Below are 16,938 nucleotides of genomic sequence, written 5' to 3' on the forward strand. Positions count from 1 at the left end.
GTGGAGGCTATATACAGGGGAGTACCGGTACAGAGTCAATGTGGAGGCTATATACAGGGGGTACCGGTACAGAGTCAATGTGGAGGCTATATACAGGGGTACGGTACAGAGTCAATGTGGAGGCTATATACAGGGGTGCACGGTACAGAGTCAATGTGGAGGCTATATACAGGGGTACCGGTACAGAGTCAATGTGGAGGCTATATACAGGGGGTACGGTACAGAGTCAATGTGGAGGCTATATACAGGGGGTACCGGTACAGAGTCAATGTGGAGGCTATATACAGGGGGTACCGGTACAGAGTCAATGTGGAGGCTATATACGGGGGTACCGGTACAGAGTCAATGTGGAGGCTATATACAGGGGTACCGGTACAGAGTCAATGTGGGAGGCTATATACAGGGGTACCGGTACAGAGTCAATGTGGAGGCTATATACAGGGGGTACCGGTACAGAGTCAATGTGGAGGCTATATACAGGGGTACCGGTACAGAGTCAATGTGGAGGCTATATACAGGGGGGTACCGGTACAGAGTCAATGTGGAGGCTATATACAGGGGGTACCCGGTACAGAGTCAATGTGGAGGCTATATACAGGGGGTACCGGTACAGAGTCAATGTGGAGGCTATATACAGGGGGTACCGGTACAGAGTCAATGTGGAGGCTATATACAGGGGTACCGGTACAGAGTCAATGTGGAGGCTATATACAGGGGTACCGGTACAGAGTCAATGTGGAGGCTATATGCAGGGGTACCGGTACAGAGTCAATGTGGAGGCTATATACAGGGGGTACCGGTACAGAGTCAATGTGGAGGCTATATACAGGGGTACCGGTACAGAGTCAATGTGGAGGCTATATACAGGGGTACCGGTACAGAGTCAATGTGGAGGCTATATACAGGGGTACCGGTACAGAGTCAATGTGGAGGCTATATACAGGGGGTACGGTACAGAGTCAATGTGGAGGATATATACAGGGGGTCCGGTACAGAGTCAATGTGGAGGCTATATACAGGGAGTACCGGTACAGAGTCAATGTGGAGGCTATATACAGGGGGTACCGGTACAGAGTCAATGTGGAGGCTATATACGGGGGTACCGGTACAGAGTCAATGTGGAGGCTATATACAGGGGGTACCGGTACAGAGTCAATGTGGAGGCTATATACAGGGGGTACCGGTACAGAGTCAATGTGGAGGCTATATACAGGGGGTACCGGTACAGAGTCAATGTGGAGGCTATATACAGGGGGTACCGGTACAGAGTCAATGTGGAGGCTATATACAGGGGGTACCGGTACAGAGTCAATGTGGAGGCTATTACAGGGGGTACCGGTACAGAGTCAATGTGGAGGCTATATACAGGGGGTACCGGTACAGAGTCAATGTGGAGGCTATATACAGGGGGTACCGGTACAGAGTCAATGTGGAGGCTATATACAGGGGGTACCCGGTACAGAGTCAATGTGGAGGCTATATACAGGGGGTACCGGTACAGAGTCAATGTGGAGGCTATATACAGGGGGTACCGGTACAGAGTCAATGTGGAGGCTATATACAGGGGTACCGGTACAGAGTCAATGTGGAGGCTATATACAGGGGGTACCGGTACAGAGTCAATGTGGAGGCTATATACAGGGGGTACCGTACGGAGTCAATGTGGAGGCTATATACAGGGGGTACCGGTACAGAGTCAATGTGGAGGCTATATACAGGGGTACCGGTACAGAGTCAATGTGGAGGCTATATACAGGGGGTACCGGTACAGAGTCAATATGGAGGCTATATACAGGGGGTACCGGTACAGAGTCAATGTGGAGGCTATATACAGGGGGTACCGGTACAGAGTCAATGTGGAGGCTATATACAGGGGGTACCGGTACAGAGTCAATGTGGAGGCTATATACAGGGGGTACCGGTACAGAGTCAATGTGGAGGCTATATACAGGGGGTACCGGTACAGAGTCAATGTGGAGGCTATATACAGGGGGGTACCGGTACAGAGTCAATGTGGAGGCTATATACAGGGGGTACCGGTACAGAGTCAATGTGGAGGCTATATACAGGGGGTACCGGTACAGAGTCAATGTGGAGGCTATATACAGGGGGGTACCGGTACAGAGTCAATGTGGAGGCTATATACAGGGGGTACCGGTACAGAGTCAATGTGGAGGCTATATACAGGGGGTACCGGTACAGAGTCAATGTGGAGGCTATATACAGGGGGGGGGTACCGGTACAGAGTCAATGTGGAGGCTATATACAGGGGGTACCGGTACAGAGTCAATGTGGAGGCTATATACAGGGGTACCGGTACAGAGTCAATGTGGAGGCTATATACAGGGGGTACCGGTACAGAGTCAATGTGGAGGCTATATACAGGGAGTACCGGTACAGAGTCAATGTGGAGGCTATATACAGGGGTACCGGTACAGAGTCAATGTGGAGGCTATATACAGGGGGTACCGGTACAGAGTCAATGTGGAGGCTATATACAGGGGTACCGGTACAGAGTCAATGTGGAGGCTATATACAGGGGGTACCGGTACAGAGTCAATGTGGAGGCTATATACAGGGGGGGGGTACCGGTACAGAGTCAATGTGGAGGCTATATACAGGGGGGTACCGGTACAGAGTCAATGTGGAGGCTATATACAGGGGGGTACCGGTACAGAGTCAATGTGGAGGCTATATACAGGGGGGTACCGGTACAGAGTCAATGTGGAGGCTATATACAGGGGGTACCGGTACAGAGTCAATGTGGAGGCTATATACAGGGGGTACCGGTACAGAGTCAATGTGGAGGCTATATACAGGGGGGTACCGGTACAGAGTCAATGTGGAGGCTATATACAGGGGGTACCGGTACAGAGTCAATGTGGAGGCTATATACAGGGGGTACCGGTACAGAGTCAATGTGGAGGCTATATACAGGGGGTACCGATACAGAGTCAATGTGGAGGATATATACAGGGGTCGGTACAGAGTTAATGTGGAGGCTATATACAGGGGGTACCGGTACAGAGTCAATGTGGAGGCTATATACAGGGGGTACCGGTACAGAGTCAATGTGGAGGCTATATACAGGGAGTACCGGTACAGAGTCAATGTGGAGGCTATATACAGGGGGTACCGGTACAGAGTCAATGTGGAGGCTATATACAGGGGTACCGGTACAGAGTCAATGTGGAGGCTATATACAGGGAGTACCGGTACAGAGTCAATGTGGAGGCTATATACAGGGGTACCGGTACAGAGTCAATGTGGAGGCTATATACAGGGGTACCGGTACAGAGTCAATGTGGAGGCTATATACAGGGGGTACCGGTACAGAGTCAATGTGGAGGCTATATACAGGGGTACCGGTACAGAGTCAATGTGGAGGCTATATACAGGGGGTACCGGTACAGAGTCAATGTGGAGGCTATATACAGGGGGTACCGGTACAGAGTCAATGTGGAGGCTATATACAGGGGGTACCGGTACAGAGTCAATGTGGAGGCTATATACAGGGGGTACCGGTACAGAGTCAATGTGGAGGCTATATACAGGGGGTACCGGTACAGAGTCAATGTGGAGGCTATATACAGGGGGTACCGGTACAGAGTCAATGTGGAGGCTATATACAGGGGGTACCGGTACAGAGTCAATGTGGAGGCTATATACAGGGGGTACCGGTACAGAGTCAACGTGGAGGCTATATACAGGGGGTACCGGTACAGAGTCAATGTGGAGGCTATATACAGGGGTTACCGATACAGGGTCAATGTGGAGGAAATATACAGGGGTACGGTACAGAGTTAATGTGGAGGCTATATACAGGGGGTACCGGTACAGAGTCAATGTGGAGGCTATATACAGGGGGTACCGGTACAGAGTCAATGTGGAGGCTATATACAGGGAGTACCGGTACAGAGTCAATGTGGAGGCTATATACAGGGGTACCGGTACAGAGTCAATGTGGAGGCTATATACAGGGGGTACCGGTACAGAGTCAATGTGGAGGCTATATACAGGGGGTACTGGTACAGAGTCAATGTGGAGGCTATATACAGGGGGTACTGGTACAGAGTCAATGTGGAGGCTATATACAGGGGGTACCGGTACAGAGTCAATGTGGAGGCTATATACAGGGGGTACCGGTACAGAGTCAATGTGGAGGCTATATACAGGGGGTACCGGTACAGAGTCAATGTGGAGGCTATATACAGGGGGTACCGGTACAGAGTCAATTTGGAGGCTATATACAGGGGAGGCCGATACAGAGTCAATGTGGAGGCTATATACAGGGGGTACCGGTACAGAGTCAATGTGGAGGCTATATACAGGGGGTACCGGTACAGAGTCAATGTGGATGCTATATACAGGGGGGTACCGGTACAGAGTCAATGTGGAGGCTATATACAGGGGGTACCGGTACAGAGTCAATGTGGAGGCTATATACAGGGGGTACCGGTACAGAGTCAATGTGGAGGCTATATACAGGGGGTACCGGTACAGAGTCAATGTGGAGGCTTATACAGGGGGGTACCGGTACAGAGTCAATGTGGAGGCTATATACAGGGGGTACCGGTACAGAGTCAATGTGGAGGCTATATACAGGGGGTACCGGTACAGAGTCAATGTGGAGGCTATATACAGGGGTACCGGTACAGAGTCAATGTGGAGGCTATATACAGGGAGTACCGGTACAGAGTCAATGTGGAGGCTATATACAGGGGTACCGGTACAGAGTCAATGTGGAGGCTATATACAGGGGGTACCGGTACAGAGTCAATGTGGAGGCTATATACAGGGGGTACTGGTACAGAGTCAATGTGGAGGCTATATTCCGGGGTACTGGTACAGAGTCAATGTGGAGGCTATATACAGGGGGTACCGGTACAGAGTCAATGTGGAGGCTATATACAGGGGGTACGGTACAGAGTCAATGTGGAGGCTATATACAGGGGGTACTGGTACAGAGTCAATGTGGAGGCTATATACAGGGGATACCGGTACAGAGTCAATGTGGAGGCTATATACAGGGGTACCGGTACAGAGTCAATGTGGAGGCTATATACAGGGGGTAACGGTACAGAGTCAATGTGGAGGCTATATACAGGGGGTACCGGTACAGAGTCAATGTGGAGGCTATATACAGGGGGTACCGGTGTCGAGGTAATTGAGGTAGTATGTACATGTAGGTAGAGTTATTACAGTGACTATGCATAGATGACAACCGAGTAGCAGCAGCATAAAAGAGGAGGGGGGGGGGGGGGGTCAATGCAAATAGTCTGGGTATCCATTTGACTAGATGTTCAGGAGTCTTATGGCTTGGGGGTAGAAGCTGTTAGACTGGAGGATGTTACAGCAGCTAGACTGGAGGATGTTACAGCCAGCTAGACTGGAGGATGTTACAACCAGCTAGACTGGAGGATGTTACAACCAGCTAGACTGGAGGATGTTACAGCCAGCTAGACAGGAGGCTGTTACAACCAGCTAGACTGGAGGATGTTACAGCCAGCTAGACTGGAGGATGTTACAGCCAGCTAGACTGGAGGATGTTACAGACAGCTAGACTGGAGGATGTTACAGCCAGCTAGACTGGAGGATGTTACAGCCAGCTAGACCGGAGGATGTTGCAGCCAGCTAGACCGGAGGATGTTACAGCCAGCTAGACCGGAGGATGTTACAGCCAGCTAGACCGGAGGATGTTACAACCAGCTAGACCGGAGGATGTTACAACCAGCTAGACTGGAGAATGTTACAGCCAGCTAGACTGGAGGATGTTACAGCCAGCTAGACTGGAGGATGTTACAGCCAGCTAGACTGGAGGATGTTACAACCAGCTAGACTGGAGGATGTTACAACCAGCTAGACTGGAGGATGTTACAGCCAGCTAGACTGGAGGATGTTACAGCCAGCTAGACCGGAGGATGTTACAGCCAGCTAGACCGGAGGATGTTACAGCCAGCTAGACTGGAGGATGTTACAGCCAGCTAGACTGGAGGATGTTACAACCAGCTAGACCGGAGGATGTTACAGCCAGCTAGACCGGAGGATGTTAAAACCAGCTAGACCGGAGGATGTTACAGCCAGCTAGACTGGAGGATGTTACAACCAGCTAGACTGGAGAATGTTACAGCCAGCTAGACTGGAGGATGTTACAGCCAGCTAGACTGGAGGATGTTACAGCCAGCTAGACTGGAGGATGTTACAACCAGCTAGACTGGAGGATGTTACAACCAGCTAGACTGGAGGATGTTACAGCCAGCTAGACCGGAGGATGTTACAGCCAGCTAGACCGGAGGATGTTACATCCAGCTAGACCGGAGGATGTTACAGCCAGCTAGACCGGAGGATGTTACAGCCAGCTAGACTGGAGGATGTTACAGCCAGCTAGACTGGAGGATGTTACAGCCAGCTAGACTGGAGGATGTTACAACCAGCTAGACCGGAGGATGTTACAGCCAGCTAGACCGGAGGATGTTAAAACCAGCTAGACCGGAGGATGTTACAGCCAGCTAGACCGGAGGATGTTACAGCCAGCTAGACCGGAGGATGTTACAGCCAGCTAGACCGGAGGATGTTACAGCCAGCTAGACTGGAGGATGTCAGCTGGTTATAATCATGACATAGCAAGACATTCATTTATGACAGCTGGTTATAATCATGACATAGCAAGACATTAATTTATGACAACTGGTTATAATCATGACATAGCAAGACATTAATTTATGACAACTGGTTATAATCATGACATAGCAAGACATTAATTTATGACAACTGGTTATAATCATGACATAGCAAGACATTAATTTATGACAACTGGTTATAATCATGACATAGCAAGACATTCATTTCTTATATTCCCGTCATGTCTTCTGGACATTTCATCTTTGTTTTCATCTGGTAACAAGAATACATGTAATTTTTTTTTCAAATGAATGTAATTATGGACTCGGATATCAATGTGTCTTCAGAGTGCTGCTAATGTACTCCACGCCGTCTCTTGTTAACTGTTTTATATGGCTGTGAACCAGACACTATCGTGGTACCCTCCTCTGTGCACATAAAGAAGCCCAAAAACATCTCCCTTTCCCTGGTTAGCCAGAGAGATAGGCCTCTGTGAGTCCCAGACCTGCCAGATCCATAGATTTAACTAGAACACTATAGTGTAAGTGTGTTCCACCTTTAGGAAATAGGATTCTATTTGAAAAAGCACTTAGCAAGTATAGTGGTGTAGTTTATTCTATGGATGTGACTGGTGTGGACTGGAAGCCTGTTGTCATGTATCTCTAAGGCCAGCTCTATAGTGGGTATATCTCTCCCCTCCCTCCCTTTCTCTCTCTCTCCCCTCCCTCTCTCTCTAACTCCCCCTCCCTCCCTTTCTCTCTCTCTCTCTCTCTCCCCCTTTCTCTCTCTCTCCCCCTCCCTTCTCTCCCTCCCTCCCTCTCTCTCTCCCCCTCCTCCCTTTCTCTCTCTCTCCCCCTTTCTCTCTCTCCCCCTCCCTCCCTTTCTCTCTCTCTCTCTCCCCCTCCCTCCCTTTCTCTCTCTCTCTCCCCCTCCCTCTCTCTCTCTCTCTCTCCCCCTTCTCTCTCTCTCCCCCTTTCTCTCTCTCCCCCTCCCTCCTTTTCTCTCTCTCTCTCCCCCTCCCTCTCTCCCTCCCTCCCTCCTCTTCTCTCTCTCTATCTTCCCTCTCAGCCTTGAGATAATATCCCATTAGCTCTGCCACTTCATCTGAAAATATTTAACCACTACAGTAACTAATTAGCATAGACAATTACAGCAGCAGTTCACCCAACCAGCTCCTCTCCTCTCATCTCATCTCCTCTCCTCTCCTCTCCTCTCCTCTCCCTCTCCTCTCCTCTCCCTCTCCTCTCCCCTCCCCTCCCCTCCTCATCCCCATCCCCTCTCCGTTCTAGCTGTCTGATAAGCACTAAGCTTCCCTCTCTCCCTCTTTCTCTGTCCCTCTCTCTCTGGGTGTCTGTCTCTCTCTCTCTCTCTCTCTCTCTCTCTGGGTGTCTCTCTTGTCTCTCTCTCTCTCTCTCTCTCTCTCTCTCTCTCTCTCTCTCTCTCTCTCTCTCTCTCTCTCTCTGGGTGTCTCTCTTCTGTCTCTCTCTCTCTCTTGTCTCTCTCTCTCTCTCTCTCTCTCTCTCTCTCTCTCTCTCTCTCTCTCTCTCTCTCTCTCTCTCTCTCTCTCTCTCTCTGGGTGTCTCTCTTGTCTCTCTCTCTCTCTCTCTCTCTCTCTCCCCTGCATGCATTTAAATGATTCAGTTAAGTGGGATTTTTTTCCCCTGATACAGATGAAGTTCAAAGTTCTTTGATTGGGGCTCTACTGCAGAGGAATATATGCATTATACACTGGTGTAATGTACTTCAGGAAAAATACTTGAAAGTACTACTTAAATAGTTTTTTTTTGGAGGTATCTGTACTTTACTTTACTATTTATATTTTGGACAACTTTTACTTTACTACATTCCTAAAGAAAATAATGTACTTTTTACTCCGTACATTTTCCCGGACACCCAAAAGTACTCGTTACATTTTGAATGTTTAGCAGGACAGGAAAATGGTTCAATTCACACACTTATCAAGAGAACATCCCTGGTTATCCCTACTGCCTCTGATCTGGAGGACTCACTAAACAGAGAACATCCCTGGTCATCCCTACTGCCTCTGATCTGGAGGACTCACTAAACAGAGAACATCCCTGGTCATCCCTACTGCCTCTGATCTGGAGGACTCACTAAACAGAGAACATCCCTGGTCGTCCCTACTGCCTCTGATCTGGAGGACTCACTAAACAGAGAACATCCCTGGTCATCCCTACTGCCTCTGATCTGGAGGACTCACTAAACAGAGAACATCCCTGGTCATCCCTACTGCCTCTGATCTGGAGGACTCACTAAACAGAGAACGTCCCTGGTCATCCCTACTGCCTCTGATCTGGAGGACTCACTAAACAGAGAACATCCCTGGTTATCCCTACTGCCTCTGATCTGGAGGACTCACTAAACAGAGAACATCCCTGGTCATCCCTACTGCCTCTGATCTGGAGGACTCACTAAACAGAGAACATCCCTGGTCGTCCCTACTGCCTCTGATCTGGAGGACTCACTAAACAGAGAACATCCCTGGTCATCCCTACTGCCTCTGATCTGGAGGACTCACTAAACAGAGAACATCCCTGGTTATCCCTACTGCCTCTGATCTGGAGGACTCACTAAACAGAGAACATCCCTGGTCATCCCTACTGCCTCTGATCTGGAGGACTCACTAAACAGAGAACATCCCTGGTCGTCCCTACTGCCTCTGATCTGGAGGACTCACTAAACAGAGAACATCCCTGGTCATCCCTACTGCCTCTGATCTGGAGGACTCACTAAACAGAGAACGTCCCTGGTCATCCCTACTGCCTCTGATCTGGAGGACTCACTAAACAGAGAACGTCCCTGGTCATCCCTACTGCCTCTGATCTGGAGGACTCACTAAACAGAGAACATCCCTGGTCATCCCTACTGCCTCTGATCTGGAGGACTCACTAAACAGAGAACATCCCTGGTCATCCCTACTGCCTCTGATCTGGAGGACTCACTAAACAGAGAACATCCCTGGTCGTCCCTACTGCCTCTGATCTGGAGGACTCACTAAACAGAGAACATCCCTGGTCGTCCCTACCGCCTGTCAGGGCTTTCTTCGTCGGAGGACGATATAGTGAAATCATCGTCGGAAAAAGATGACCAAAATACAGCAGAGTTGATATAGTTCATTTTGAACATTTAATAAACTCAAAAATGGATATACAAAATAACAAAAACGAACTCACGAAATACTGACAGTCCTGTTAGGTTTACGTACGCTAAACACGGAACAATCTCCCACCAATACACAGACAAACACACCCAACTAATATAGGACTTCCAATCAAAGGCAACACCACACAGCTGCCTTCAATTGGAAGTCCACCCCAATTAACTCAACATAGAAACAGATCAACCAGACTACACATAGAAATACATCATTATAGACCATAACTCAAAACCCGGAAATAATAAATCAAACGCCCTCCTAACTAATACACCACCCTGAACCACATAAAACAAATACCCTCTGCCACGTCCTGACCAAACTACCATAACAATTAACCCTTATACTGGCCAGGACGTGACAGTACCCCCCTTAAAGGTGCTAACCCCGGACGTGCCAGTACCCCCCCCTTAACCTCTGATCTGGAGGACTCAATAAACACGAGGTTTGTTTGTAAATTATGTCTGAGTGTTGGAGTCCGTAAATAAAAAATTTAAATATAAAAATGTGCCGTCTGATTTGCTTAATATAAAGGATTTATACTTTTACTTTGATACTGGTCTAATGTAGTGTACTATATAGGGAATAGGGTTATATAGGGCCCTGGTCTAAAGTAGTGCACTATATATAGGAATAGGGTTCTATAGGGCCCTGGTCTAAAGTAGTGCACTATATATAGGGAATAGGGTTCTATAGGGCTCTGGTTTAAAGTAGTGCACTATATAGGGAATAGGGTTCTATAGGGCCCTGGTCTAAAGTAGTGCCCTATATATAGGGAATAGGGTTCTATAGGGCTCTGGTTTAAAGTAGTGCACTATATAGGGAATAGGGTTCTATAGGGCCCTGGTCTAAAGTAGTGCACTATATAGGGAATAGGGTTCTATAGGGCTCTGGTCTAAAGTAGTGCACTATATAGGGAATAGGGTTCTATAGGGCCCTGGTCTAAAGTAGTGCACTATATAGGGAATAGGGTTCTATAGGGCCCTGGTCTAAAGTAGTGCACTATCTAGGGAATAGGGTTCTATAGGGCCCTGGTCTAAAGTAGTGTACTATATAGGGAATAGGGTTCTATAGGGCCCTGGTCTAAAGTAGTGCACTATATAGGGAATAGGGTTCTATAGGGCCCTGGTCTAAAGTAGTGTACTATATAGGAATAGGGTTCTATAGGGCCCTGGTCTAAAGTAGTGCACTATATATATAGTGAATAGGGTTCTATAGGGCCCTGGTCTAAAGTAGTGCACTACATAGGGAATAGGGTGTTGTTTGGGGAGGCAGACTAAGTGTTCAGTCTCTTCCTGTTCCAGCTGCTGCAGGGGAAGTCCATCCCCAAGTTTGGAACGTTGGATCTGATCGAAACAGGAAGCGGCAATGGTGAGGGGCGTGGCTACAGCGGAGACTGTGACGACGAGGATGGGTGTGGCGGATCAGGGGGGTGGAGAGGTCAAGAGGAAGGTCGTGACGGCCTCTAAACGTAAGTCGCCTCTGACCTTCGACTACTACAGGTTTCAGCCTCGTTCATTCACTCTGTTTACGGCAGCACGTTAGTTTCCTTCCTCCGTCCTCTGTCTCTCTCTCTCTCTCTGTTTCCTTCCTCACGTCCTCTGTCTGTCTCTCTCTCTCTTAGTTTCCTTCCTCACGTCCTCTGTCTGTCTCTCTCTCTCTCTTAGTTTCCTTCCTCACGTCCTCTGTCTGTCTGTCTCTCTCTTAGTTTCCTTCCTCACGTCCTCTGTCTCTCTCTCTCTTAGTTTCCTTCCTCACGTCCTCTGTCTGTCTCTCTCTCTCTCTTAGTTTCCTTCCTCACGTCCTCTGTCTGTCTGTCTCTCTCTTAGTTTCCTTCCTCACGTCCTCTGTCTGTCTCTCTCTCTTAGTTTCCTTCCTCACGTCCTCTGTCTGTCTCTCTCTCTCTCTTAGTTTCCTTCCTCACGTCCTCTGTCTCTCTCTCTCTTAGTTTCCTTCCTCACGTCCTCCGTCTGTCTCTCTCTCTCTCTCTTAGTTTCCTTCCTCACGTCCTCTGTCTCTCTCTCTCTCTGTTTCCTTCCTCACGTCCTCTGTCTCTCTCTCTCTTAGTTTCCTTCCTCACGTCCTCTGTCTCTCTCTCTTAGTTTCCTTCCTCACGTCCTCCGTCTGTCTCTCTCTCTCTCTCTCTTAGTTTCCTTCCTCACGTCCTCTGTCTCTCTCTCTCTTAGTTTCCTTCCTCACGTCCTCTGTCTCTCTCTCTCTTAGTTTCCTTCCTCACGTCCTCTGTCTCTCTCTCTTAGTTTCCTTCCTCACGTCCTCTGTCTGTCTCTCTCTTAGTTTCCTTCCTCACGTCCTCTGTCTCTCTCTCTTAGTTTCCTTCCTCACGTCCTCCGTCTGTCTCTCTCTCTCTGGAAACAACTTAGCCAGCTGCGAAATTGGATGTTACCGATCCATCTGAAGAGTGAGTTTAACCAACTCAGCTTGGTAACACGTCTCACCTGTTGTCCCAGTCTAACACCTGATCTCAGGTCAGATTACAGAAGACCGTTATAATAGCATAGGTCAGCTTGGTAACATGTCTAACACCTGATCTCAGGTCAGATTACAGAAGACCGGAATAATAGCATAGGTCAGCTTGGTAACTCTAACACCTGATCTCAGGTCAGATTACAGAAGACCGGAATAATAGCATAGGTCAGCTTGGTAACTCTAACACCTGATCTGAGGTCAGATTACAGAAGACCGGTATAATAGCATAGCTCAGCTTGGTAACTCTAACACCTGATCTGAGGTCAGATTACAGAAGACAACTTGACAGATAGATATCTCAGCCGTCTCAGCTGATCTCAGGTCAGATTACAGAAGACCGTTATAATAGCATAGCTCAGCTTGGTAACTCTAACACCTGATCTCAGGTCAGATTACAGAAGACTGTTATAATAGCGTGAGGTAAACTTGACAGATAGATATCTCAGCTGTCTCAGCTGATCTGAGGTCAGATTACAGAAGACCGTTATAATAGCGTAGGTAAACTTGACAGATAGATATCTCAGCTGTCTCAGCTGATCTCAGGTCAGATTACAGAAGACCGTTATAACAGCGTAGCTCTTGTAGCTGTGGAACGATCATTAGAGACGATTTGAAGGCTGAACGTGATTTAACGAGGATCGCTGATGCAGTAAATAATCAGCCGCTTCCCAGCAGTCCGTGGGACAATAATCTCTTTCTCTCTCAGGGAGTATGTCAACATCCGCCCGTCGCTACGATCACACGCTTTGTCGCACTTTGTCGACCTCCGTCCCAAACGGTATCCTATCCTACGTAGTGCCCTACTTTGACCAGGGGCCCGTTGGGGACTCAGCCTCTGGCACACTAAACAGACAAGGCTAGTGGCCTTCCTTCCTCTCTGTCTGTCCTGGTGTATATCTATCTGCCCTGGTGTATATCTATCTGCTCTGGTGTATATCTATCTGTCCTGGTTCACTGTATATCTATCTGCCCTAATATATATCTATCTGTCATGGTGTATATCTATCTGTCCTGGTGTATATCTATCTGTCCTGGTGTATATCTATCTGTCATGGTGTATATCTATCTGTCCTGGTTCACTGTATATCTATCTGCCCTGGTGTATATCTATCTGTCCTGGTGTATATCTATCTGTCATGGTGTATATCTATCTGGCCTGGTGTATATCTATCTGCCCTGGTGTATATCTATCTGGCCTGGTGTATATCTATCTGCCCTGGTGTATATCTATCTGCCCTGGTGTATATCTATCTGTCATGGTGTATATCTATCTGCCCTGGTGTATATCTATCTGTCATGGTGTATATCTATCTGCCCTGGTGTATATCTATCTGTCATGGTGTATATCTATCTGCCCTGGTGTATATCTATCTGTCCTGGTTCACTGTATATCTATCTGCCCTGGTGTATATCTATCTGCCCTGGTGTATATCTATCTGCCCTGGTGTATATCTATCTGCCCTGGTGTATATCTATCTGCCCTGGTGTTTATCTGTCCTGGTGTATATCTATCAGGCCTGGTTCACTGTATATCTATCTGCCCTGGTGTATATCTATCTGCCCTGGTGTTTATCTATCTGTCCTGGTGTATATCTATCTGCCCTGGTGTATATCTATCTGTCCTGGTGTTTATCTATCTGTCCTGGTGTATATCTATCAGGCCTGGTTCACTGTATATCTATCTGCCCTGGTGTATATCTATCTGCCCTGGTGTTTATCTATCTGTCCTGGTGTATATCTATCTGCCCTGGTGTATATCTATCTGTCCTGGTGTTTATCTATCTGCCCTGGTGTATATCTATCTGCCCTGGTGTATATCTATCTGTCCTGGTTCACTGTATATCTATCTGCCCTGGTGTATATCTATCTGCCCTGGTGTATATCTATCTGCCCTGGTGTTTATCTATCTGTCCTGGTGTATATCTATCTGCCCTGGTGTATATCTATCTGTCCTGGTGTTTATCTATCTGCCCTGGTGTATATCTATCTGCCCTGGTGTATATCTATCTGTCCTGGTTCACTGTATATCTATCTGCCCTGGTGTATATCTATCTGTCCTGGTGTATATCTATCTGTCCTGGTGTATATCTATCTGTCCTGGTGTATATCTATCTGTCCTGGTGTATATCTATCTGTCCTGGTTCACTGTATATCTATCTGCCCTGGTGTATATCTATCTGCCCTGGTGTATATCTATCTGCCCTGGTGTATATCTATCTGTCCTGGTGTATATCTATCTGTCCTGGTGTATATCTATCTGTCCTGGTTCACTGTATATCTATCTGCCCTGGTGTATATCTATCTGCCCTGGTGTATATCTATCTGTCCTGGTGTATATCTATCTGTCCTGGTGTATATCTATCTGTCCTGGTGTATATCTGTCTGTCCTGGTTCACTGTATATCTATCTGCCAGTGTGTATATCTATCTGTCCTGGTGTTTATCTATCTGTCATGGTTCACTGTATATCTATCTGCCAGTGTGTATATCTATCTGTCATGTTGTTTATCTATCTGTCCTAGTTCACTGTATATCTATCTGCCAGTGTGTGTGATGTCTAGCTTTAATCACATCCCCCCCCACCCCCCCCCCCACACTCTGATCCCAAACCAATAAGACCTACTGCAGTGTATTCAATCAAACTGTGCTGTGGGGAAAATATGTTACTGTGACAGAAACATGGAAGCGTTAAGGGTTCCTATTGGTTAGGCCGTGTTTCCTGGTTCCTATTGGTTAGGCCGTGTTTCCTGGTTCCTATTGGTTAGGCCTTGTTTCCTGGTTCCTATTGGTTCGGCCGTGTTTCCTGGTTCCTATTGGTTAGGCCGTGTTTCCTGGTTCCTATTGGTTAGGCCGTGTTTCCTGGTTCCTATTGGTTAGGCCGTGTTTCCTGGTTCCTATTGGTTCGGCCGTGTTTCCTGGTTCCTATTGGTTAGGCCGTGTTTCCTGGTTCCTATTGGTTAGGCCGTGTTTCCTGGTTCCTATTGGTTAGGCCGTGTTTCCTGGTTCCTATTGGTTAGGCCGTGTTTCCTGGTTCCTATTGGTTAGGCCGTGTTTCCTGGTTCCTATTGGTTCGGCCGTGTTTCCTGGTTCCTATTGGTTAGGCCGTGTTTCCTGGTTCCTATTGGTTCGGCCGTGTTTCCTGGTTCCTATTGGTTAGGCCGTGTTTCCTGGTTCCTATTGGTTAGGGCCGTGTTTCCTGGTTCCTATTGGTTAGGCCGTGTTTCCTGGTTCCTATTGGTTAGGCCGTGTTTCCTGGTTCCTATTGGTTAGGCCGTGTTTCCTGGTTCCTATTGGTTAGGCCGTGTTTCCTGGTTCCTATTGGTTAGGCCGTGTTTCCTGGTTCCTATTGGTTAGGCCGTGTTTCCTGGTTCCTATTGGTTAGGCCGTGTTTCCTGGTTCCTATTGGTTAGGCCGTGTTTCCTGGTTCCTATTGGTTAGGCCGTGTTTCCTGGTTCCTATTGGTTAGGCCGTGTTTCCTGATTCCTATTGGTTAGGCCGTGTTTCCTGGTTCCTATTGGTTCGGCCGTGTTTCCTGGTTCCTATTGGTTCGGCCGTGTTTCCTGGTTCCTATTTGTTAGGCCGTGTTTCCTGGTTCCTATTGGTTAGGCCGTGTTTCCTGGTTCCTATTGGTTAGGCCGTGTTTCCTGGTTCCTATTGGTTAGGCCGTGTTTGTTCCTATTGGTTCGGCCGTGTTTCCTGGTTCCTATTGGTTAGGCCGTGTTTCCTGGTTCCTATTGGTTAGGCCGTGTTTCCTGGTTCCTATTGGTTAGGCCGTGTTTCCTGGTTCCTATTGGTTAGGCCGTGTTTCCTGGTTCCTATTGGTTAGGCCGTGTTTCCTAGTTCCTATTGGTTAGGCCGTGTTTCCTGGTTCCTATTGGTTAGGCCGTGTTTCCTGGTTCCTATTGGTTAGGCCGTGTTTCCTGGTTCCTATTGGTTCGGCCGTGTTTCCTGGTTCCTATTGGTTCGGCCGTGTTTCCTGGTTCCTATTGGTTAGGCCGTGTTTCCTGGTTCCTATTGGTTAGGCCGTGTTTCCTGGTTCCTATTGGTTAGGCCGTGTTTCCTGGTTCCTATTGGTTAGGCCGTGATTCCTGGTTCCTATTGGTTAGGCCGTGTTTCCTGGTTCCTATTGGTTAGGCCGTGTTTCCTGGTTCCTATTGGTTAGGCCGTGTTTCCTGGTTCCTATTGGTTCGGCCGTGTTTCCTGGTTCCTATTGGTTAGGCCGTGTTTCCTGGTTCCTATTGGTTAGGCCGTGTTTCCTGGTTCCTATTGGTTAGGCCGTGTTTCCTGGTTCCTATTGGTTAGGCCGTGTTTCCTGGTTCCTATTGGTTAGGCCGTGTTTCCTGGTTCCTATTGGTTAGGCCGTGTTTCCTGGTTCCTATTGGTTAGGCCGTGTTTCCTGGTTCCTATTGGTTAGGCCGTGTTTCCTGGTTCCTATTGGTTAGGCCGTGTTTTCTGGTTCCTATTGGTTAGGCCGTGTTTCCTGGTTCCTATTGGTTAGGCCGTGTTTCCTGGTTCCTATTGGTTAGGCCGTGTTTCCTGGTTCCTATTGGTTAGGCCGTGTTTCCTGGTTCCTATTGGTTAGGCCGTGTTTCCTGGTTCCTATTGGTTGGGCCGTGTTTCCTGGTTCCTATTGGTTAGGCCGTGTTTTCTGGTTCC

The 16,938-nt window shown here is 48.1% G+C and overlaps 1 protein-coding gene across 1 annotated transcript in view; it reads left to right on the forward strand.

Annotated features, from left to right (window-relative positions):
- Positions 1-11,265, forward strand: part of LOC123731819 (glypican-5) — a 173,924-nt gene extending 162,659 nt beyond the window's left edge. Inside the window, exon 8 of the mRNA XM_045711244.1 lies at positions 11,101-11,265. Within this exon, the coding sequence (XP_045567200.1) occupies positions 11,101-11,265 (165 nt within the window). The remainder of the gene's footprint in view (positions 1-11,100) is intronic.
- Positions 11,266-16,938: the final 5,673 nt, after the last annotated feature.

Source organism: Salmo salar, unplaced genomic scaffold (assembly GCF_905237065.1).
Source record: "Salmo salar unplaced genomic scaffold, Ssal_v3.1, whole genome shotgun sequence".
Lineage (NCBI taxonomy): Eukaryota > Metazoa > Chordata > Actinopteri > Salmoniformes > Salmonidae > Salmo > Salmo salar.